The 24382-nt window shown below is 42.1% G+C and overlaps 1 protein-coding gene and 1 pseudogene across 1 annotated transcript; both read right to left on the bottom strand.

Moving 5' to 3' along the window:
* Positions 1–10519: 10519 nt before the first annotated feature.
* On the bottom strand, positions 10520–12892 carry LOC104672621 (annotated as a pseudogene).
* A 10260-nt stretch (positions 12893–23152) lies between these two features.
* On the bottom strand, positions 23153–24111 carry LOC104672326 (olfactory receptor 2S2-like). Its single transcript, XM_010376101.2, is given in 2 exon segments — positions 23153–23427; positions 23430–24111. Coding segments are annotated over 2 exon segments (957 nt in total).
* Positions 24112–24382: the final 271 nt, after the last annotated feature.

Raw genomic sequence — 24382 nt, 5'->3', positions numbered from 1 at the left:
ACTTTTTCTTCAAGAATAAAAGTTAGTTTCTAATCCTCTGTATTCAGATTTTATTGCTATTTTTCATTTTTATTTGTGCTATCCATAATAAAAGTAGTACTTTTTATTTATAAAATTAAATTGATATATTTTTTCACCATGGTAAAATATACATAATGCAGCATTTACCATCTTAACCATCTTTCAGTGTATAGCTCAGTGGCATTAAGTCCATTCACATTGTTGTGCAGCCATCATCACTATCTATCTCCAGAACTTTTTTCATCTTCCCAAAGTGAAACTCTGTATCAACCAAATACTGTAATAATTCCTCGCTTCCCTCTCCCCCTAGCCCCTAGTAACGACCATTCTACTTTCTGTTCCTATGATTTTGAAAACTCCAGGTACCTCATATAGGTGGAATCATACAGTATTTGCTGTTTTGTGACTGGCTTATTTCACTTAGCATAAAGTCCTCAAGGTTCATCCATGTTGTAGCATATGTCAGAATTTTCTACCTTTTAAGGTTGAATAACATTCCATCATATACATATAATAATTTTTACTTTAAAAATTATTATTATGGAAAATGTCAAAGACACATAAAAACACAGAATAGTATAATGGACTCCCAGATACCCGTTCTCCAGCTTCAATAAACTCGCTTTATCTATACTTCCATCCACTCCATCCCCTACCTTATAAAGCTAATTCCAGGAGTATAATTTAATTTGCAAATATTTCAGGATGTATCTAAAAGATAAAGGCTTTTACTAAAAACATAATGACAATACCATTTTTATGCCCCAAAACATTTCACAATGAGTCTGTAGTATAATTAACTCTCAAGTCAGTGTCTAAATTCCTGTATAGTTTTTTTTATTTGATTGTATTTTTAAAAATGTAACTAGCTATTTAAGCTTTCAAAGAGCTGAGTAGTAGAGCGGGGTAGTTTGAAACCAAGATAAATAGAATTTGTAAAAATCGGACTCCAGTTAAATTTCATGTACTTGAAACAATCTTTTCAGCAATCTTTTCCTTGCCTGTCTGTTCCAGCCTGTCTGCTTACCTGTAAAAGCAACAAGAGTAGGTAGTGAAACAGTTGCTCCTTTGCAGTTGAGACACTCCAAAGATTAAGCCTGTTAATTACTTGTACTCTCTGTTCTGGATTTGGCTTCTTCTTACCCTTCTCCAGGAAAATTGAGTAATGCCTAGTTTTGAGATGGGTAAGAAGATTGTCTCTTGAATGAACCTGGAACTATTAACAGCAACTTGAAAATGAAAAGACTTATGACTGAAAAAGAAAGAAAAAAATGAATAAGAGATACTGGAGGACATTGTAAGATGGATCTAAGGATAAGGATAAAATAACAAGATTAGTCAGCGAATTTCTAGAACAAAAGTTGGAAAATCATACCCTGGGTAAAGGACAATGTGAGAGGAGATTTGGGGCAGGAATTTTACCACCAATCTAAGATAAAACTTTCCTATCTTGTTATCATTATTGTTTTATGTTAAATTAGAATTGCCAGAGAAAACACAGGATGCTTAGTAAAATCTGAATTTCAGAAAAATGATGAATACTTTTTAAAGTATAGCTATGACACAAAGTATATAGACATGCTTATATTAAGTATTGTTTGGCCAGGCGTGGTGGCTCACGCCTGTAATCCCAGCACTTTGGGAAGCTGAGGTGGGCGGATCACAAGGTCAGGAATTCGAGACCAGCCTGGCCAACATGATGAAACCCTGTCTCTAAAAAATACAAAAAATTAGCCAGGCATGATGGCGAGTGCTTGTAATCCCAGCTACTTGGGAGGCTGAGGCGGGAGAATCACTTGAACCCGGGTGGCAGAGGTCACAGTGAGCCGAGATTGCACCATTGCACTCCAGCTTGGGAGACAGAGCAAGACTCTGTCTCAAAAAAAAAAAAAAAAAAAAAAAAAAAAAACAACATAAATACATAAATAAATAATAAAAAATTTGAAAAATATATTAAATGCATGGTGATTCAACTTGTAAAACTGAGGACTATTTGGCCTTTAGGCTCTTAGTTTTCTTTCTTGGAATATGGTTGAGTTTTCCTTATTCAGCCTGCTTTTCTTGTATATCTATCTAACATTATAGCGTTATATTTTAACAATTGGCCCAGTTTAAATTAGCACCAAATGTAAGTATATAGTCATGCACTGCACAGTGATATTTTGATCAGTATGTATGTTTTGGCCAATGATGTGTGGTCTGCATATATGACAATGGTCCATAGTTTATGATTCCATATTTTTACTGTTCCTTTTCTATGTTTAGATACACAAATACTTACCATTGTGTGACAATTGCCTACAGTGTCCAGCACAGTAACATGCTGGTCAGGTTTCTAGCTTAGCAACCATAGGCCATACTATATAGCTTAGGTGTATATTGGGCTAGGTTTGTGCAAGTCCAGTCTGTGATATTCCCACAATGATGAAATTGTCTAATGACGCATTTCTCAGAATGTATCTCGGCCTAACAATGCATAACTCTACTTATTTTCTTATACACTTAGCAATATCAGGTCTGACTAGTCTTTTCATTTTTGCTAACCTGCAGGGCAAAATGTTTGAGAGCTATTAGTTTAGAGTACTTCTTAAATGAGGCAAACTTTTCTCTTGTGATTCCTAGAATCAAGGTTTCATTCAAAAATAATTTTAAATTGTATTCTATATTATAGGAATGTGTACAATGAGATGTAATGATGTATAATACGTTGGCTGTTTTTAAATTCCAACCATGGATTTTCCAGCTACTGGCAGTGAAACTGATCTTTTCTGTACGTACTCAAGTCAACACTCAAGAATTTCAACTCACCTTTAGCAAAAGCAAATATTTATATTTAAAAAGAAAACACTTGAATTCAGAATTCATTAAGATAAAAAAGTTAGCAAACTAAAGATGCCTTGTTAGCTGACAGCCCTAATGGCGACGTCTAGGTCAGATAACTCATATTGACTTAAAACAGCATTGCCCTTGACTTTCCACAGTCACATTTGTAATTATGGAAATAATTTTTAAAAGCTAGTCTCTTTAATCTACATTTTCACAAAATGCTGTTGAAAGAGCAAATGTCTGCTCAGTTGTTTTTTCCTTTACTTAAAAAAAAAAAAAAAAGTGCCAGGAATCCCACCCCACCCTGCTGCTGGGTAACAGTCAATCATTTATTATTCCTGGATCAAACACAAGCATTCATGCCTATGAAAACGTTTGGCAATGAATGGGATCTTGGTCTCTACTAAAAACAAAAAATGGCTAAAAGGAGACTTCAATTTATTTTCAAATTCTATGGTAGAATTCCTATAATTCCTAACTGGTGAAAATATTGGCAAGCTACAAGATTTTACTGAGAGTCAGATTTACTTCTTTGGTGTATGCCCAGAGGTGCTATTGAAAGCTATTTGTGGCCAGCTTTCCAGGAGACCAAATGGGCCTTAAATGGAATGAACATTTACCCTGCAGTATAGTGCACCGGGAGAAGGAGGAGAATTAGACACTTTTATTAAAAAAAACACAAACTAATTTGTTAAACTTAACTAATTTCTACATAGAAGTTTTAGTATTTGGCAAAGCAAAAAGTCGTATCTCAAAATCACCGAATTTACTATAGCTGAACCTTTCCTGTTGTATTTTGATATTAATCCAGGAGTTATATATATTATTTAAATTCTAATATAATCATGTAATTTAGTCAGCCTCACTACATATTAATACAATCACTTTCAATCCAGACTCAACAGTTGTCCCCTCCTCAAGCCTAATCATCCTGATATGGTTTAGATGTTTTGTCCTTTCCAAATCTCAGGTTGAAATGTGATCACCAGTGTTGGAGGTGGGGCCTAGTGGGAGGTGTTTGGGTCATGGTGGCATATCCTTTATGAATGGCTTAGTGCCATCCCCATGGTAATGAATGAGTTCTTGCTGTGTCAGTTCACGTAAGAGCTGGTTTAAAGAGCCTGACATCTCCATGCCCTCTCTCTCACTCCCTGTCCTGCCATGTGACATGCCTGTCCCTCTTTGTCTTCTGCCATGAGTGGAAACTTCCTGAGGCCTCACCAGAAGCTGAGCAGATGCTGGTACCAAGCTTGTACAGCCTGCAGAACCACAAGGCAAATAAATCTCTTTTGAAAATAGATTACCCAGTCTCAGATATTCCTTTATGGCAATGAAAAATGGACTAACACACAGCCCTAAACCTAATTAAACCCCTAGAAACCATTACATCCTACAAAGTAATCAATTCCCCCAAAACTGATCATACCTCTTCACGTAAGCACTCCCAATCACCAAGTTAACCACTAGCCATGATCCACCAATCATCCATGAAGCAAATGTCACTGTGGCAGAGACCATTAATCTTTCGATATCCATTTTTCACTTCCTCATTTCACAAATAAAATCCTCTACATTTTAGCTGAGCACATGACCTCACAGATAGACATGATACATCCTGCAATCCTTTGCATCTGGGTACAGCCACATGACTAACTTCTGGATAATGAGATGTTTGCAAAAACAATGTGTTCAACTTCCAAGTCAAGTCCTCAGGAAAAACTATCCATTCTTTCCCTGTCCCCCTTTCTTTGGGCTGGTCAGTTTGAAGGGAAGTGGTGAGCTGGATTTAATCATCTGCATGAGGACAACACTATAGGGGAGGGTGGAGCAGGAAGAAAGAAGGAGGCGCCCAAGTCTTGGGGAGCAGCGCAGCCTACATGCCTTGGACTGTCTACTTTGGCCCCAGATGTCAATGTAACCAGACTACGAAATTTAGGAAGATGAAAAATTGTTTAAAAAATTAAGTTTCCACTTTGGGAGGCTGAGGCAGGTGGATCACGAGGCCAGGAGATCAAGACCATCCTGACTAACACGGTGAAACCCCGTCTCTACTAAAAATACAAAAAAAAATTAGCCAGGCATGGTGGCAGGCGCCTGTAGTCCCAGCTACTTGGGAGGCTGAGGCAGGAGAATGGCGTGAACCTGGGAGGTGGAGCTTGCAGTGAGCCGAGATTGCACCACTGCATTCCAGCCTGGGCGACAGAGCAAGACTGTCTCAAACAAAACAAAACAAAAAACAAACAAACAAATAAAAAAATTAAGTTTCTTCCTATGACTAATCTCTGTGTAGAAGCAAGCAAACAAACAAACAAAACAAAAGACCCTGGCGACCTGATAACCTCCCAAGCCTCAGTTTCCAATGTAACCCACAAGATGAAAAGTTTTCTTTAAACTGTCTGAAAATTTTAGCCAGAAAATAAAGTGACTTTCTCATTATGTATCTGAAATCTTGTTAGTCTTAAAAAAAAAAAAAAAAAATGCTTTTATGCATGACCTCCTCTGAGTTAAAAAAAAATCCTATAAAACCATAAAGCTACTTCCTTAAACTAATTTAAACAAGGATGATGCTGGCTATTAAAAACTTCTTAAATTTCATTCAGTTCAGAATGGTTAAAAACAGAACACACAAGCAAGGTGTGTCAACGGCTCCGGTAAAAAGCAGGGGCAGGATGCTGTCAGTGCTCATGCCCCAGGGTCCCCCAGCCCAGATGCACGTAGGGCCAGGGCTATTGTCTCGCACCTAAAGTTGCAACATAGTGTCTGCCTGCCCCACAGGTCAAATCCCAGGTGTGGTCAACCCACAGAAGAATTTTGGAGGGCCCAGCACTTTCCAGGGCCTGTCACTTGGGCATTAAAACCTGTGATCATCCAAGAGAAACAAAGGTTGGCCCCCCAAGTATCCCTGTTACAGTCCAGGAAGGTGAAGTCACTGGAAACTTTTGGTGAGAACTTTGTGTTCCCTTAGCGGTGAGGATTTGGGAGAGATCAAGGAGGTACTTTAGGGTTAGGGACTTTTAAAACTAAATCTGGATTATAAATCTAGATAGAATAGGAGCCCTTAGTAAGGCTGGTGGACCATAACTACAGACATTCAGCACCTGTGGGATGAGTCAACCTCTTCTCAATCCTCAGTATTTTGAAATGGATGGTGTTGATTTGTACCACCATGTGTATTATGTGGGCCTGTGGCTGTCTGGCCCAATGTTGCAAGGTTTTTGCTGGAGTTGTATCGTTCAGGTTAACTGTCACAGTAATAAAAAAATATGAGAGTGGTTCGTGCAGATGATAGTTGTGTGATCCAAGCAAAAACCACCACTTGGTAGTTCCTGTAGCACCCTTACCCAGTGAGTTTGGTGAAATGGGGTTAATTAAAGCCTCAGGCCCAGCTGTCTCTTAGAACAGGATTTTCTACCAGAAGATTCAGTTGAGCCATAATGTGCACTTTGAAGACTATTTGTGAGGGTTGCTGAAGTGGAGGAATGCAAGTGTTTCACTAGTGGTGAAATCGATTCTGTTCCAAAGTGTTTTTTATGCTATTACAATAGCAACATTATGAGGAGGAAAGCAACTCAGGCATTTAGTTAGAGTACAGCTGAAGATTTACTTCTCTACGGAGAAGACAAGGGTTTCATAGATCATCTCTTTGGACAAAGGTAAAGGCAGAGTATATGAAAACAAAACCTGGCCGGGCACAGTGGCTCATGCATGTAATCGCAGCACTTTGGGAGGCCGAGGTGGGCGGATCACCTGAGGTCAGGAGTTCGAGACCAGCCTGACCAACATGGAGAAACCCTGTCTCTACTAAAAGTACAAAATTAGCCGGGGGTGGTGGCATGTGCCTGTAATTGCAGCTACTCGGGAGACTAAGGTAGGAGAATCTCTTGAACCCAGGAGGTCAAGGTTGCAGTGAGCCGAGATCGTGCCATTGCACTCCGGCTTGGGCAACAAGAGCGAAATTCCATCTGAAAAAAAAAAAACAAACCTCCAGATGGTCTGTTTGTCCTTGAGTGCACTGATCAGCTGCAAAGAGGCAGTTTGTCCCTCAAAGGGCTGACAGAGTTGTGAGGAAAGGCAGTTCTTAGTTGTACGCAGGTTTTCTGAGAATTCTGGCTACTTTAGCTATGGAGTGTTGGTCATGCATCTCTGTCTGTGTCACGATGGCCTGTATCTTTCCACTGGTACCTGCACTATTTCTCTCACTGGAATTTGTTATGTGTTTAGGTTTTAGGAAATTAATAGTGTGAATTCTGCAATGATGCTTTGGGCCTGAGTTGAAACATGAATGTGCAAATATATGTCATAACTATTGATCCTTAGCTTGCAGAACAGGGGATGAAACCAGCATACTGCCTTATTTGTAAGGCCGTGGGTCATCTGGCTGCATGTTGGATGCAGAACAACACACAGTGAGATCTTAGAAAGCCCATTTCCTAGGATAGAGAATTGTGAAAACAATTGTAAAAACATCTCATCTTCTCTGAGAGATATAAAAGTGAGAATTTTATTGTCATAACTTTTGGGAACATGTCACAAAAGATGAAAGACATGGCCGGGCGCGGTGGCTCAAGTCTGTAATCCCAGCACTTTGGGAGGCCGAGACGGGCGGATCACGAGGTCAGGAGATCGAGACCATCCTGGCTAACACGGTGAAACCCCGTCTCTACTAAAAAATACAAAAAAAAACTAGCCGGGCGAGGTGGCGGGCGCCTGTAGTCCCAGCTACTCCAGAGGCTGAGGCAGGAGAATGACGTAAACCCGGGAGGCGGAGCTTGCAGTGAGCTGAGAACCAGCCACTGCACTCCAGCCCGGGCGACAGGGTGAGACTCCGTCTCAAAAAAAAAAAAAAAAAAAAAAAAAGATGAAAGACATTCTCGTTGTCTGGAAACAGTCAAAGAATCCAAGTCCACATATAAATACATAATTTATTATTTCAGATGCACATAAGGAAATAGTACCCATTATCCAAATTACAATTATGTTGTCCACTTCATCAGAACCTGAGTGAGACTCAAGGGTAAAGAATGAGCTGATCATGCTCTTTCTCTCCGATCAAGACCATTCTTTCCCTTTCTCCTCCCACACCTGCACACCCAGGAAAGGCATGCAGCAAGAAGCTCAAAATCTACAAGCCAGGAAGAGAGCCCTCACCAGAAATGGAAACAGCTGGCACCTTGATCTTGGACTTCCTAGGCCTCCAGAACGGTGAGAAATAAGTGTCTGTTGTTTAAACCTATAGTCAGCCCAAGCTGACTAAGAAACATAGTTGCCCAGAATTAAGGCTTTATTTTTCAGCATTTTCTGCCACATGAATAAGTTCAGGCCAATGAGTTACAAGCAGAATTAAAGCATGGTGGCTTCTAGCAACCTTTCTTAAAGAACAGCTGGTATATGGCCTTTGCATCCCTTCCTCATTGTCACTCTTTCTATCCTACTGCTTGGAATGTGGTGTGAGAGCTGGAGCTCTTGCTGCCTTCTTAGACTGTGAGGTAAGGACCACATCATAGGGATGATTAAGAAGTAAGCTAGGAGTTTGAGACCCTGAGGACTTGAAGGAATAGAGCTGCTACCACAGTCCCAGATTGCCTATGCTTCAGTCTTTACACAGGACAGAGAAATAAACTGCTATCTGGTTTAAACAGCGCTTCTGTGAGACTCTATTATTTTCAGTTAAGCCTAATCCTTGCTGATGCACACCTTTTCCCTTATGTTAACTTGACTTCATGGGGCATAGTCCGTGGGTCTGTAGGTCATTTCCTCTTAGTGGTGAGAGGCCAAATCTTGGTCCCTCTGATCACAAATGCAACATGTTGAGAATGCTGTCTTCCTGCCTGCAGCAAGGAATAGGGACATGTCTAGTCATCCCAGGGACTTAAGTTTTCCAGCTGCTTCAATTGATTCCGGAAATAGTAGCCATGAGCTCCATGGGGGCAATGTGACTTCACTTTTACTCTGTAGGGAGCATCATATATACAAAAAAATATAAGACACCTTTCCTTTGCTTAAAGATGTCAATTCTTTCCTGAAAAACCCTGCTGCTCAGGGGAAAATAAATCATTAGATGGAAAAATATTTCCATTTATTTTAACAGGAAACGTATGATGCATTTCATTTTGACCAATGATATCCTCAATATTCACATATAGAAAAATCTATTGACTGAACAATGAAAGCGAGTCTATGTAAGAAACAATAGTTAGAAAGTACATAGGTCAAAGTACATAGGTAGAAGGCATTTATATGTGAAAGATACTATAATGGAGCATATTTTACTCTCAAGGGAGGAAGAAAAGATGTGAGTGGGCTGGTAGAGAAGGGATTGGAGAGGTCATTCTTTGGCAGGTACAGTGTTCTTTCTGTACTATTTTCTTCAACGATTTTTCAACATTTTGAGGCTTCATAATCATCTTGCACTCAAAGGGCACCACAAATAATATCACAGCACAAAAAATACTTTTAGGACAAAATAAAAACTAAGTATGTGAGTGCTTCAAACAATGTAAAAAATAGTGCACATGCACAGCCCAGTGACGTATCACAGAAGATGCTGCCTATCTCTTCATCCCCCTTGCATGGCAATATGTTTGGGATTCTTTTTTAAAAAATTGTATTGCACATCACTCCTTTATTTTTTATTTTTATTTTTTGGAAGACGGAGTTTTGCTCTTGTTGCCTAAGCTGGAGGGCAATGGTGCAATCTTGGCTCACTGCAACCTCCGCCTCCTGGGTTCAAGCGTTTCTCCTGCCTCAGCCTCCCCAGCAGCTGGGATTACAGGCATGCGCAGAAAAAGGATTTAGTACAGTTATGCTTAAATGAACACTGGGCCCTTGTGGCAGGGCCAAGCAACTAGAACATGATTCAGAAATCAGTCAGTGAAAGACACACTTGGATAGGACGAAGAGGCATTTCACTGCCATGAAACAAGGCAGGTGAAGGATTCTAAAACACACAGCAGGAGGCGCTCCTACCCCTCAGAGCTTACCCCATCTTGGTGTGAGGGATGGCTTATTTTCTGATGACCACATGTGGGACTATTTCAACCACCACAAGAAACACCACAAGGGTTATTGTTTTGTATTATTTACATATGCTATACTTTTTTTTTTTTTTTTTTTTTTTTGGGAAAAGTAAATGTAACACATAAACTAAATTCAGGATTGATCCCAACCTTCTAGAGCCAGCTCCTCTGGGGTCAGGGAGGAAACATTGTTGGTCACATCACCACGCAAGTTACATTCATCTTCCACTGGAATGACTAGAGCCCCCAGGCAGTGGTCTGACTGCAGAAGAGCAGAGAACTGGCTCCTGGGGGCAGACAGGCGCTCTTGTGTCTCCTCATTGGTCGTGGTTTAGCATGGTTCCTCTCCACAAGTCCTTAGTAAACAAAGCACTGGCAAAAACCCAGGTCACTACCTTTCAACTCTCTCGGACAAGGGGAGCTTTTCCTCAGCTTGGACTGAGAACCTGTGCCCTAGAAGTGCTATTCTGACTAGATTGTATGAAAGGAGTGGATGCAGGAGACAAATGGCTAAAATGAAAATGTGAGCCACTGGTTCCCATCTGCAGCTACAACTTAAGATGCCTACAGATGTGGTCAGTGTGGCATGTGCAGGGGGCAGAGGAAGGGATGGCCAGGGAGGGTGTTCCCAGGGACAGTAGCATGCCTGCTGGCCTTCACTTCTTAGCCTTGCCCTGGGCAGCCACAGCTTCCATGGCTTTATGCACAGTAGCTTCATCCCCCAGGAACTGCATGGGCTTGATGGGCTTCAAGTTCTTTTCCAGTTCATAGACAATGCGAATACCAGTCGTCAGGTTCAGCTCCAGATAGCCTCTTCAGAGAGACCCTCCAGATGCTTGACAATTCCCCAAAGGCTGTTGCCATGGGCTTCAGTCAATACCCATTTCCCCTCTTTCATCTGAGGAACTATTTCCTTCAGACTCTCACCGGAGGATAGCTGATCTTCAGTGAGGTCTGCATACCTGCAATTCTTACTGTTGTTGCTGTAGAAAGGATGGTTGGGCTCCATCGGAGGTGGTGGGACATCATAGGAGCGCCTCCAGATCTTCACCTGGGCCTCACCATGCTTCGCAGCAGTTTCTGCTTTATTGAGGCCAGTCAGACCCCCATAATGTCATTCCTTGAGGCACCAAGTCCTCAATACTGGCAGCTGCATCTGATCAATGGCATTTAGCACTGTCCAGAGGGTTTGATCGCTCTCTTCTGCACTGAGGGGAAGCAGATGTCAAACTCATAGCTAGCATCTCACAGAGCCTACCCACCAGGCTTTGCCTCCTCATGGCCTACTGGGATGAGGTTGGCATCGTACCAGCTGCTGAAGTGATTCTCCAGGTTCCACATGCTGTCACTACACCTGATCAATACTAGCTTGTAGGTGGCCGTGGCGGTGGGCTGGGGATGCAGCCTATGTTTTGGATTCTTGCAGATAATTCCTATTTGTTTCATATGATATTCTCTGACTGGGACTTGCTGTGTCAAGTAATAAGTTGGTGAGTGTGTCTTTGCCTGAAATCAGAAAGTCAGAATATTCTTGTAGCATATGTCATTGGGTAAAAACATTGTTACACTTGGGGGAGAAAAAGGAGTCCTTGTCTGGGATGTAGTAGAAGCTTTCAAAGCCATAATGGCAAGAAGTTGTCACTGAGCTGTTATTATGTGAATAAGTATGTAGTTGAGATGACAGGGGTCAGAAAGAGTCAACACCTCAAATTCTTTTCTTAGGGTCTTACTCTGAGACAGTGAGTTAAGTCTTTATGAAGTAGGTGTGGCGAAAGTCAGGGAAGCTGCAGACAAACCTGCCACACATAGGCTTTTTGCCAAGGGCCCCAGGGCCTCAAATCTCTCTTGTTTTCTTTCAGTCAGACTTGAGGGACATGGGGTGTGGGTAGAGAAGAGTTTTAGTACTTCCATGAAGTTGCTGTAGGAATTACCAAAATGCTATTGACTTAGCGACTTTTAAAGAACAGGACTGAGATATACCTCTGCCAGCCAGAGTCCACCTGAGAGTTTGTTTTGTGAAAGGAGGACCGAGCTGTGTTGGGCAGTGAAAGCCCCTCTGGGAGAAGAATGGGATAACTGACCTTCACCTGCTTGCTCTGTCTCTGTTTGTTCTAAAATACCAGGTGAGCAAGTTCTATTCTTACTTGTTTCTGGGCCCCACCAGATCCTAGCAAAGTACTGCTAGAGACAAAAGGGCATGGGCTTTGGAGTTAGAGTTGGATTCAAATCCCCGCATTTCCTTCTCTGAACACTTTTAAGCCTTTCTTATCTGCACCACTACTCCCCAAAGAAAGTCCTCGTCTGCCCTCACATTCCCCTTGAACTGCATCACATAGTGTCTTCTCTTCTTAGCTAACTTCACTATATGCAAGTGTTCAACCTGCTGTCTTATCAGAGAGACTTTTTTTTTGTAGTGGACTTAGAGCTCCTTGAGTGCTCATGGCATGTCCTGGTTCCTCCAGCAGTTCAATTACACTAGGAGACATGTCTCTCTGGTTCTGTTTGCTCTTGTGTCTGGCTGCTGGGTTCCCAGCTGCTAGAGGTCTTTAGGGAGCAGCTATCCTGAGAGAGAGGCAGACACCATAGTCTGTCCATGGGGATAGGGGTGTGAGCCACTGGCCAGTTATCAATTATTTAATAGGCCCCAAGTTGCAAGGGCTATTAACACCTAGGACATTCCCTGCTGGGGGACAGAGACAACTCAGCTCCTCCTTGAGGACAGGGAGAATCCTCCCAGACCTCCGGCTCTTTCAGCAACACTGACATGGAAGTCACAGACCTGCCCCTCTGTAGCCCATGGCCTGTTCAAATTGACTCCTAGATACCACAGTATTCCTCCTTTTTCTTGCCCCAAGACTTTTTGAGGCTTGTTTCCAGGATCTCCTCTGGCACAGAGGTGGAAATTCCTGTTCCACTCCTGTCTTGTATGCCCCTACCCGAGTCACGGGCACTGCCCACACCTTTCAGCCTTAGCAGCTCCCTACCTTAGGAGAACAGAGCAGCTGGGCTACAGCTGGGTTGGGATGCATCGTGGATGTCACAGAACAAACTGCCATTTTCCCAGACTCCTCCTTACCCCTCTCATCTAGAATCTGTAATATATTTTTTTATATTTTAATCTTTGGTCTCTTTGGAATTCATTTTGGTGTTTGAGAAAGGGCATCCTGGAACTGAGATCCTGAACAATGAGCCTGGTTCTGAGAGTGTGGAGAAAGCAGGAGAGAGGATCAACCAATGAACACTGCGGGGCTAAGCAGACAGGAACAGGAAGCAAACCGGAAGGAGCAAGAAGCTCGTCCCTCTTTTCCCCAGAGAGAGAAAAAAATAATCTTTTCCCTCGTCTGGTCCTCCCCGGTCCCTCTTGCGCCCCCTGTGGGTCGGTCTACAGGGAGTCAAAGTAGAAATGGATTTTGAGTCTCAGTCAAGTCACGAATTGAGTGTAGAGGCACACTTCAGAAGCGGGGGAGACAATAGCTTAATGATTAGCACATTAACTTTATCACAAATTAAATGGCCATATGTCCTTAGGTCTAGTTCTAGACTTTATTCTGTACCAATGATTGATCTATTTATTCTTTACCAGTACCAAACTTTTTATCACTGTACCTTTTATACATATTGATATCTAGTGGGACTAGTTTTCCCCTCCTGATAATTTTCCAAAACAAGTTTTCTATATTAATTAATTTATATATAATTGTTTATGTGAATTAGAATTAGCTTGTGATTGAGATTGCATTGAATTTATCTATTTATTTAGAAGACTTGAAAAGTTTACATTTTTGAGATTTCTTTTCTTGCTTTCTTTTTTTTTGTCTTTCTGGAGACAGAGTCTTGCTCTGTCGCCCAGATGGCGATCTCAGCTCACTGCAACTTCTGCCTTCCAGGTTCAAGCAATCCTCCTGCCTCAGTCTCCCAAGTAGCTGGGATTACGAGCACGTGCCACCACATCCGGCTAATTTTTGTAATTTTAGTAGAAACAGGGTTTCATCATCTTGTCCAGGCTGGTCTCAAACTCCTGGCCTCAAGTGATCTGCCCACCTCAGCCTCCCAAAGTGCTGGGATAACAGGCATAAGCCACAATGCCTGGCCTTGAGATTTCTTATCCAGGTTATATCTTTCAATTTGTTAAAATATTTCTTCGAGTTATCACAATAGAGTATTAAGTTCTTATTTATGTACATATTGTGGACTCTTAACTTTATTCTAAGGCATTTTTCCCTCCATTGTATTGCTAATATAGAGGAATACTTTTTTCCTTATTATATTTTCTTCTTGGTAAGGGTCTGTATGAAAAACTGGCTTTTTTCATGTATAAGTATACTATCATTTATTTAACCATTATGCTATTTTGGGACATTTAGATGATGCTGTTTTTCTCCATGGTAAGTTACATCATAGAGATTATTCTTTTTTTCTTTTTGAGACGGAGTCTCGCTCTGTCGCCCAGGCTGGAGTGCAGTGGTGTGATCTCGGCTCACTGCAAGCTCCGTCTCCTGGTTCACGCCATTCTCCTGCCTCAGCCTCCCGAGTAGCTGGGACTACAGGCACCTGCCGCCATGCCCAGCTATTTTTTTGTATTTTTTAGTAGAGACAGGGTTTCACTGTGTTAGCCAGGATGGTCTTGATCTCCTGACCTTGTGATCTGCCCGCCTCGGCCTTCCAAAGTGCTGGGATCACAGGTGTGAGCCACCACGCCCGGCCATAAAATCTCTATCTCCATCTCTGATTTTTTTTTCTTTAGGGTAAATTTTTAAGAATTCCATTATGAGGTCTAAGTATAAGAGCACTTTATTAGCCAGGTGTGGTGGTGTGCGCCTGTCGTTAAAGCTACTCCAGAGGCCCTGTCTCAAAAAGAAGAAGAAAAATAAACATTTTATTTATTTGTTCATGAGATAGAGTCTTACTCTGTCACCCAGGCTGGAATGCAGTGACATGATCACGACTCACTGCAGCCTCAAACTCCTGGGTTCAAGTGATCCTCCCACTTCAGGCCCTTGAATAGCTGGAACTAAAGATGCTTGCCATCACATCTGGCTAATTTTTTTGTCTTTTTTCTTTTTCGTAGAGACAGGATTTTGCCATGTTGCCCAGGCTGTCTTAAACTCCTAGGCTCCAGTGAACTGCCTGCCTCAGCCTCCCAAAGTGCTGGGATTACAGGCATGAGCCACTGCACCCGGCCCTAAAAAAAAAAATTTTTTTTAAAGAGATGGCATCTTGCTATATTGCCTAGGCTGGTCTCCAACTCCTGGCTTCAAATGATCCTCCCACCTTGACCTCCTTATAGAGCATTGGGATTATAGGTGTGAGCCACCATACTTGGTCTGATAAGAGCATTTTAAAGTCTGAAATGGTTTTTCAAAAACAGTGTCCACTTACTAGCAAGGACAAGGGCTCCTGTGTCACTGATCCATGACCAAAAATGGATATTATATTATCCTTTTCTGCAGTAGGTTAATAGGATTTGATTTTTAATAGTACCATTTTGTACCACTTGGGTTGTTAGTGATGTTGAACTTTTTCATGTTGACTTGAATTGCTGATATTTAAATAGTCCTTCCACAATTTTTTTGGAGTTCTTCCTCACTTTCTTTTTGACATTTATTTTCTTTGAAAGAATTCCAAACTTAAAGAAAAGTTGCAATCATCATATAAAAAACCCATATGCAGTCTATCAACTTGTTAACATTTTACTACATTTGTTTTGCTTTATTATTCTGTGTGTGTGTATACATAGTTTTTCTGAATGATTTCGAGGTAGGTTGTGTATGTCATGTGTATTCCATAAAAGCAAGTATATTCTCTCACTGTACTCCACTACAATGATCAAACTTGGGAAATTCAGCATCGTTACGATTATCTTATCTACAGTTCACATTCAAATGTCGTTGGTTGCCACAGTTATAGTCAATATAGTTATAGCAACACTTTCCAGTACAGTATCCAGCCCAGGATGATACGTTGCATGTTTTCGTCACATCTCTTTGATTCCTTTAATCTGGAACAGTTCCTCAGCCATACTTTGTCTTTCATAATATTGACATTTTTGAGGAATACGGGCCAGATGTTTTATAAAATTGGGGTTTGTGCAATGTCTCATCATGATTAGATTTAGAATAGGCATCTTGGCTAAAATAACCACATAAGTGTCCCCATTCCTTTTTAATAAAAACAAGTTGGAATTTACTGCTGACAGCTTGACAATGAGGGAGGAAACCAGAAACAGAAAACAGATAGTACTCTAGTGTGGGTGTGGAGGTGAGTCCCTCCCTTGCAGCCCTGGGAAGTGATCTTTACTAGGTCATAGGGTGAGTGTGTAGAGCAGGGAGGTTGAGGACCATCAAGAACAAGCCACTCAGTCTTATAGGCCTGGAATGTCACCTGTCCATGGCCACTAGTGCTCAGGGGTGGCACTGCCACAGATATTTAAAAAATGTGGGTGGAGGAGGGGAGAGAAGGTGGTTGACGCTGAATTCCATTTCAGCCTGTGGCAATCAGGAGGCAAATACCTTCCTGTCTCAAGCTTCCCAGTCTCCCTAGACCAGCTGAATTACGGAAGGGCCAGGTGGGTGTCTCAAAGCACAGCAGCGGAAGGACGAGAACCTTGGTCTTAGCAGCTAAGGAGAGGAAACTTCAGGCTGAGACATTTGGAGGCTCCCTCTCTCCTGACCTCTTTCTATCTCCTCCTCACACCCTTTCTGCTCCTAACGGCTCCTCTGCAGGTCACATGCCCAGAAGCCACACATCCCTTACTTTGGGAACTCTATCCTTTCTGCCTCTCAGTGGAAAACTCCAGAGCTCAGGCTTTGCCCAAAAGTTAATGGAGACTCCCCTCTGCCCAAGTCTGTCAACTCTGAAGTGTGAGAAACAGATCCTAATTTCACCAGCAAGAATTGTAACCGTTCAAGTTATCTGTGAGCAAGCACATCTCTCCAAAGCAATTATTATTATTATTTAGGAAAAGACTATCTCGTCCCAGAGAAGGGGAGCTAACTCCTGGACTCTGTTTTTCAGCAGGATGGCACTGAGGAGCCTCTCCTCCATCCTGTTCTGGGCTGGTATAACTAGAGCCACCATCTGAACTGAGACGGGTTTGTCTTAGCCATCCTGACCCCCGGTGGTGCCAATTCCAAGTAGCCTCTTTTGGACCCCGAGTGTGTCCCTTGGGAGATGCCACTTCCATCCTGCACAATTACCTTATAATAATCATAAATGCTGACTATGACTCACTCACAATGTAACATTATAACAAATAAGCTCTGTTTAAGAAAGCAGGGAAATTGATCATTTTCAAATGTGCACCATCCAAACTGTAATAATAAAAAACTTTTCTACCCGAGCACGGTGGCTCACGCCTGTAATCCCAGCACTTTAGGAGACCGAGGCGGGCGGATCACGTGAGCTCAGGAGTTCAAAACCAGCCAACATGGTGAAATCCTGTCTCTACTAAAAATACAAAAATTAGCCAGGTGTGGTGGCATGCACCTGTAATCCCAACTACTAGGGAAGCTAAGGCAGGAGAATCGCCTGAACCCAGGAGGCGGAGGTTGCAGTGAGCCAAGATTGCGCCATTATACTCCAGCCTGGGCAAGAAGAGTGAAACTACATCTCAAAAAAATAAAAAAATAAAAAAATAAAGGTGAGGAGGCAGAGGTTACAGGTAAGTCATAAATCAATATATTGGTTTCATCTGAAAAGGTAGGACATCTCAAAGCTTTTGTATGTGTGTTAGGGGGTGATTAGGAGGGGCCCACAGGTCATAGGAGGATTAGAAGATTTTCTTTTTTGTTTGTTTGTGTTTTTTTGAGACAGGGTCTCCCTCTGTCACCCAGGCTGGAGTGCAGTGGTGCAATCTCTGCTCACTGCAACCTCCACCTCCCGAGTTCAAGCGATTCTCCTGCCTCAGCCTCCCGAGTGACTGGGATTACAGGCATGTACCAACACGCCCAGCTAATTTTTGTATTTTTAGTAGAGATGGGGCTTTGTCATGTTAGCCAGGCTGTTCTCTGTCTCCTGACCTCAGAGGTGATTCTGCCTGTAGCCTTTGCCTCCCAAAGTGCTGACATTACAGGCGTGAGCCACCACATCCTGCCGATTTGCAGATTTTCTGACTTGGTTAAGGAAGTGAGGCTTTGTCTAAAAATTTGTTATCAACAGAAAAGAATGTTAGCCCTGGTTCATGGGTCTGACCTCTTCCAGGCCTCTCAGGAAGAAATCTAGAACAAAGGACAGCCAGTAGAGTTCAGTCCTCAGTTCCACCTTATCAGAGGTCTGTGTGCCACAGGATTCCTTTGGTAAGAATCTGGGTTTCAAAAAAACAACTCAGGGACATGTGTTAAGATGTTATCTCTACATTCTCCTGACTCTAACTTCCTTGGCTATTGTTTTAAGCTACTATTACCTTCTAGCTTATCGAGTTGCTCATTCACTTCTTAAGGCTAGCTAGGTCCCTGGAATTTCTCCTTCAAAGGAACTCAAGATTTTACTTTATTTCTATGCTTTGGAGCCCGCAAGTCCCTAGGAGGAGTCCCTGCTCCATCTCAGTTATACCAAGAGCAATCAGTGTTATCAACCAACCTTGAGCTCCTGTTTCGTTTCTTTTCCATTTCTTCCCATTCCAACTGAATTACTTGGAATAGTATAAATATGTGCCTGTTTATTTTCTTTTGTCTAAATACTGTGGCATAACCCATACACCCCTTCTCTCAACAGCACAGTTTAATCTGATTAGTGACGGAGAGAGAATTGATAATGATCCATGAAATCCCTATAGGATTGTGTTCTAGATACCGTCTATGATAAACCACTTGAAATCTCTATTTCAAAATCTTGCTGCACAGTCTCTATAAAAATTCTTCCATATCTTTCCCCTGAAAGAAATATGCAGGTTCTTATTGCTAGAAAGGGGACAAGTTATGCGACTGCGATCTTTTCTTATGACATCACTGTGGAGAAAAAGGCAGATTTTGCCTCAAGCTAGAAGATGAGAAAAGGCCCTGTTTAGCTGGTAGGGAGGAAGGTGATGACTGCTGTCAAAGACTCAAGAGTCCAAGACAACCGGTTTCTCTGTCTCTCTCCTTCTCTCTCCCTCGCCCTCTCTTCCTCTTTCCTTGTCTCTCCCTCTCTCTCCTCCTTTTTCTTCCCCCAAATCTCCTCCCCTCTCTTTCTCCTTCTTTCTCTCTTCCTCTGTCTTTTTTCTCTTCCCCTCTCTCTCCTCTCCCTCTTTCACCCTTCCCTTTCCCCCCTTTCCCCTCTAGAACCTGGAGTTTTGCATATTAATTTTGCATGCAGCTTCTGTCTTGAATTCTCCTACTGTTTTGCAAAATTACCTTTTGATTGATTTTACTGTTTTGTCCAGGTATAAAATTATGAGTCCATCAGGTAACAATAATAATATTATTCCTTACCTTTCTTCTAGTTTCACCTTTTATTTATTTATCTCTACTTTCTAATTCAATGGTTGATATATCCAGAAAAGTGTTAAAGTGTAACAGATTTGATTAAGTTCATCATTAGGCATGACACATACTTTTCATTAGAGACATAAATTTAATTTTATTAAAGAACACATCCATTCCTATTTTATTAGAAGGAATTTAAAACTAAGAAATTGATTTTCAACTTTTTCAAATAATTTTGAGGATCTATTGAGATGATCATTTTTCCCCTTTTAACCTATAAATGTAGTGAATTATACCAATAAATATCCTTAAATTATTCTAGCTTTGTTTTTAAAAAATAAGTCTATTAGGCTATGGTTTAGTATTCTTTCTATGTGCTGCTGAATTCTATTTTATATGTATGCATGCATCTACATACATACACACATATGTAAATAGGTGAGATAGGAAAGGAAAAGGTGGTATTTTCCTTTCCTGTACTTCCTTGTTATGTTTTTAATGATATAGTATCAATGTTATGCTCGCTTGGTTAAAGCAATTTGGAAGATATCTTTCTCACTTTATTCTCTGAAATTGTTTAAACAGTATTAAAAACCTTTTGTTCCTTGAATGTTTATTACCACTCATCTGTGGAGACAGGTGGCCCAGAACATCTTAAGGTGGTAACTGACAAGTTCTCAACTTCTTAGGTAATTGGTATTTTAAGTTGTCTATCTTTTTAATGGTTAATTGGGTAATCTATTTTTTCTTAGAATATAAATTTCCCCCCAAAATTTTCACATTTCTTTCTGGTAGTGGAACAAAATATCCTTACAAAATGTCTACTTTTCTTGGCACCAGTGGTTTGGATCAGATTAGTGATTGGTGGTGCCTGTGGACTGGGGACCCTGGGGATGGGGATGAAGGCTGGGGATGGGGATGAGCCCAACTCCCTCCCCTGCCCCCCACATCTATTCTGCTCCCCACCTCCATTTCAGCCAAAGTAGATATACTTTATATTTGGAGTTTTAACTTAAAGATTTCATAGAGGATTTGGTCACTAGAACAAAAGCCTAAAGCACCCATTAACCCAGAACTGTGATTTTTAAAATAATACATTTGTCTGTATGGTTAAGTATAATAATATAATAGTTTTGTCTCCCCTTGACACCCAAAAGAGAGTGGGAGTGAAAGGTGCCACTGTTCCTAGAGGAAGTGATGTAATTTCTGACTCAACAGTTACACTATAATAATGTAATCTGTAATATAAGTGGATATGACTGCCATTCCTCAAGGAAGAGAAAGTGAGTAGAGGACAGCCTCACAAGAAGACAGACTTGTTCAAGCATCTCTCTCTGCCAGACAGATCTCCACTGCCCTGTGGAAACAGAGTTAGCTTAGTACCATCATTATTATTCCCAAGGTATTTTCAGAAATATCACACTGGAATCAAACAGATGATACTGCGGACACAATTTAGTACCTGTCAGTTGGGTAAACTGGGTGATTTTGGCACAGGTGGAAGTATGGGGGCTCTTTATGCTTGAGGGAAAAAGACCCAGGAACCAGGAGATCAATTTTTATATATCAGAAGAAAGAAGAGATAAGGTGTATTTCATGTAAAGGCACGAAGCTAAATTAGGACTGGAAGATGCTATCGGAGACAGATGTTAATGTTAGCACAATTCAAGGAATAATTTGCTAGTAGGGCTGAATGAAACAGCTAGAACCTGGAAGTGTTAATTCTCTATCACTGGAGGTATCCAAGCAGATGCTGGATGAGTGGGGTCAGGGATATTGGAGAGAAACTATGAACTATGCAGTTAGGGATGAAGAAAGAGACCTGTACAGCTGCTTCTAAAAACACTGCCCGGCTTGTAAATGTCTGAAGTTGGCTTGCGTGGCCACTAGATGTCACTCTGTGTATCTGCAGTGGCAAGATTGTTTCTCTCCAGGGCAAGTAGAAATCAGAACCTTAGACTAACACAATACAGTGAAATTTTATTAGCAAAATATACATCCTTATCTTATGCAATACAATGTTTTTTTAAAATAAAGATAAGGTCTCACTATGTTGCGCAGGTTGGTCTCGAACTCCTGAGCTCAAGTGATCCAATTCATTCTTAACAAATATAAGAAAAATATATCACTTGAAGCAAAAATATTCCAAGAACTATTCTTAAAATCGGATTCACTTTCTAAAGTTTCCTTTTAAATAAGTCTTTCGATATTCTCAGACTTTGATATAACTTGCCATAAAACTGCTGCTTTTCATCCACAGCAATTTCTGAACCTCTTGTCTGTCTTCTGTGTCTATGAATAGACGGGCAAAAGAGGTTAAGGAATTTGTCCAAACCCTTAGGTAAAAAAAAATGCTGGCCGGGTACGGTGGCTCACGCCTGTAATCCCAGCACTTTGGGAGGCTGAGGTGGGCAGATCACCTCTGCCTGGTCAGGAGTTCACCTTGGACTTGGTCAGGAGTTCAAGACCACCCTGGCCAACACAGTGAAACCCCACCTCTACAAAAATACAGAAATTAGCCGGGAATGATGGCAGGTGCCTGTAATCCCAGCTACTCGGGAGGCTGAGGTGGGAGAATAGCTTGAACCTGGGAGGCGGAGGTTGCAGTGAGCCGAGATCATACCGTTGCACTCCAGCCTGGGTGACAGAGCAAGACTCTGTCTCAAAAAAAAAGCTTCCCAATTTTTACTGTGCTGAATTTTGGAGGCTCAGGAAATGCTACAACTTTATACCCTGTTGAACATTCACAGTGGACCTTTGCATAATAAAAGCTCTGAGAAGTCTTGGAACAAAGAAACCTATGAAAATTTAGCCCCATAGACTAGGACACTGTGGCTCACACTTGTAATCCCAGCACTTTGGGAGGCTGAGTCGGACGGGTCACTTGAGGCCAGCAGTTTGAGACCAGCCTGGCCAAAATGGTGAAACCCTGTCTCTACTAAAAATACAAGAATTAGTCAGGCATGGTGGTGTATGCCTGTAGTCCCAGCTACTCAGGAAGCTGAGGGACGAGACTTGCTTGAACCTGGGAGGCAGAGGTTGCAGCGAGCCGAGATTGCACCACTGTACTCTAGTCTGGGCGACACAGCAAGACTCTGTCTCAAAAAAAAAAAAAAAAAAAAAATTAGACCCAAAGTCTTCAACCATGTATAGCCACCATCTGTCTACTTCTATCTATATCTATCTATTTATCATCATCTTTTTTGTAGAACATGATTTGGCATCTATCAGAATACAAGCTTTCCTGTTGTGAAATTTTGTAAGAATGTCAAATTTGAACTCATTACTCCTTGAAGTTTATTTAATTTACTAGGCGGTGTTTAATGATCTGCAGTGCATCAAGAAAAAATAGCCTAAATTTTCTCATAGTTAAAAAGATATCCAGTCATTAAAATAGATTATTCACAACCAAAAGCTCTCTAAGTGAAGAACTTATCTTTTCTTAGCTATTCAGGCAAACTGAGTGTATTAAACTAAAGCCTCAATGAAAATTTCCACTCCCTCCTTATTCCTCTGATTTCCCTGATGAATCCAGTAGGGCTGGTAAGTTGCTGTGAGAACCTTCTCACATCCCTGTTCTAAATCTAGAGCTGAGACACTCTAAGGGCCATGCATCATGCTTTCGTGGCTGCTCTCTTGTGTGGTTTTACCATGTGTTCAGAGTGCCTTCATCACAGTTGATTATTTATTGAGTCTGGTGTCTGCTGAAGCTGTCAGACACAGGACTAAAACTCAGGAGATATCATCTGAAAAGTTTAACATTTCCTGCAAATGGACTTAGGGTGAGAGACCACTATATGCCACATGACTTGGCTTTTGAATGGCAGCTGATGTGATTGTGATTCCTTACTTCCATGTGGGTGACAATCACAGAGAACCCCTCCACCATCACTGAGTGAAGCCTTTTGGTCTCAGCAGGCTCCTCACAGCAGCCTTCACGTCCTTGTTCCTCAGGCTGTAGATGATAGGGTTGAGCATGGGGGTCACCACCCCATAGAAAAGAGGGATGAGTTTGTCTGAAAGATCCTCTTTGTCTGCTCCCATGGAGTCCTTAGACTTGGGCTTCCCATACATGAAGAATAAGGTCCCGTAGAAGACGATGACCACAGTGAGGTGGGCAGAGCAGGTGGAGAAGGCCTTTGTCCTCTCCTCAGCTGAGGGATCCTCAGGATGGTGGTGATGATGAAGACATAGGAGAAAGAGATGAACAGAACCGGGACTCCCAGGAAGATCACATTTGTCACCTCCATGCTGATCACATTGATGGAAATGTCAGCACAGGCCAACTTGAGAACAGCCAGAATCTCACAGGTGAAGTGGTTGATGACGTTGTTCCCACAGAAGGGCAGCTGAATTGCCAAGGATGTGTGTACCACGGAAGCAGCACCACCAATAGCCCAGGAGCTGGCAGCCATGGGCACACAGGCAGCCTTGCTCATGATCATGGGGTACCTAAGGGGGTTACAGATGGCCACATAGCGATCAAACGCCATCACGCTCAGGAGCAAGCACTCTGTTCCTGCCATGGCAAAGGAGAGTGCCATCTGCACAGCACAGGCTGAGAAGGAGATGGTTTCCTGGGGAGTCAAAAAGCTGTCCAGGACCAGTGGGACTGAGGAGGTAGTGAAGCAGATGTCCAGGAAGGAAAGGTTCCCCAGGAAGAAGTACATGGGTGTGTGCAGGCAGGAGTCAAGGATGGTCACCAGGATGAGGACCCCGTTGGCTAGCAGGATCACCAGGTACATCAGCAGGATGAGCACGAAGAATGTCTTTTCCAGCTCTGGGTGGGCAGAGAGCCCCAGGAGAATGAACCCCATCACAGGGGAGGTCTCATTGGCTTTTTCCATGTGATATCCCCTCTGCCATCAGCAAAGTACTGAGCAGCACATCGGGCTTTTTGGAAAGAGTCCTAGGCATCTAATATGTGGTCAAGTTCCACTGCATAATAGAAGAACATACCTGTGCAAGAGAAAAATGATGAAAAGAGACAGTAGGGGGTATCTTAGAAGATAGAAGGTCAGAGCTGGACAGGCAGTGGGTGAGGGCCTCAAATGTCCGGTTGTGCCTGAGGGATTTTTCTGATGTTGCCGCACCCTCTCGATGTCCACAAAGGTAATG

The sequence above is a fragment of the Rhinopithecus roxellana genome, chromosome 16 (genome assembly GCF_007565055.1).
Source record: "Rhinopithecus roxellana isolate Shanxi Qingling chromosome 16, ASM756505v1, whole genome shotgun sequence".
Lineage (NCBI taxonomy): Eukaryota > Metazoa > Chordata > Mammalia > Primates > Cercopithecidae > Rhinopithecus > Rhinopithecus roxellana.
This window is presented reverse-complemented; position numbering and strand designations above follow the sequence as displayed.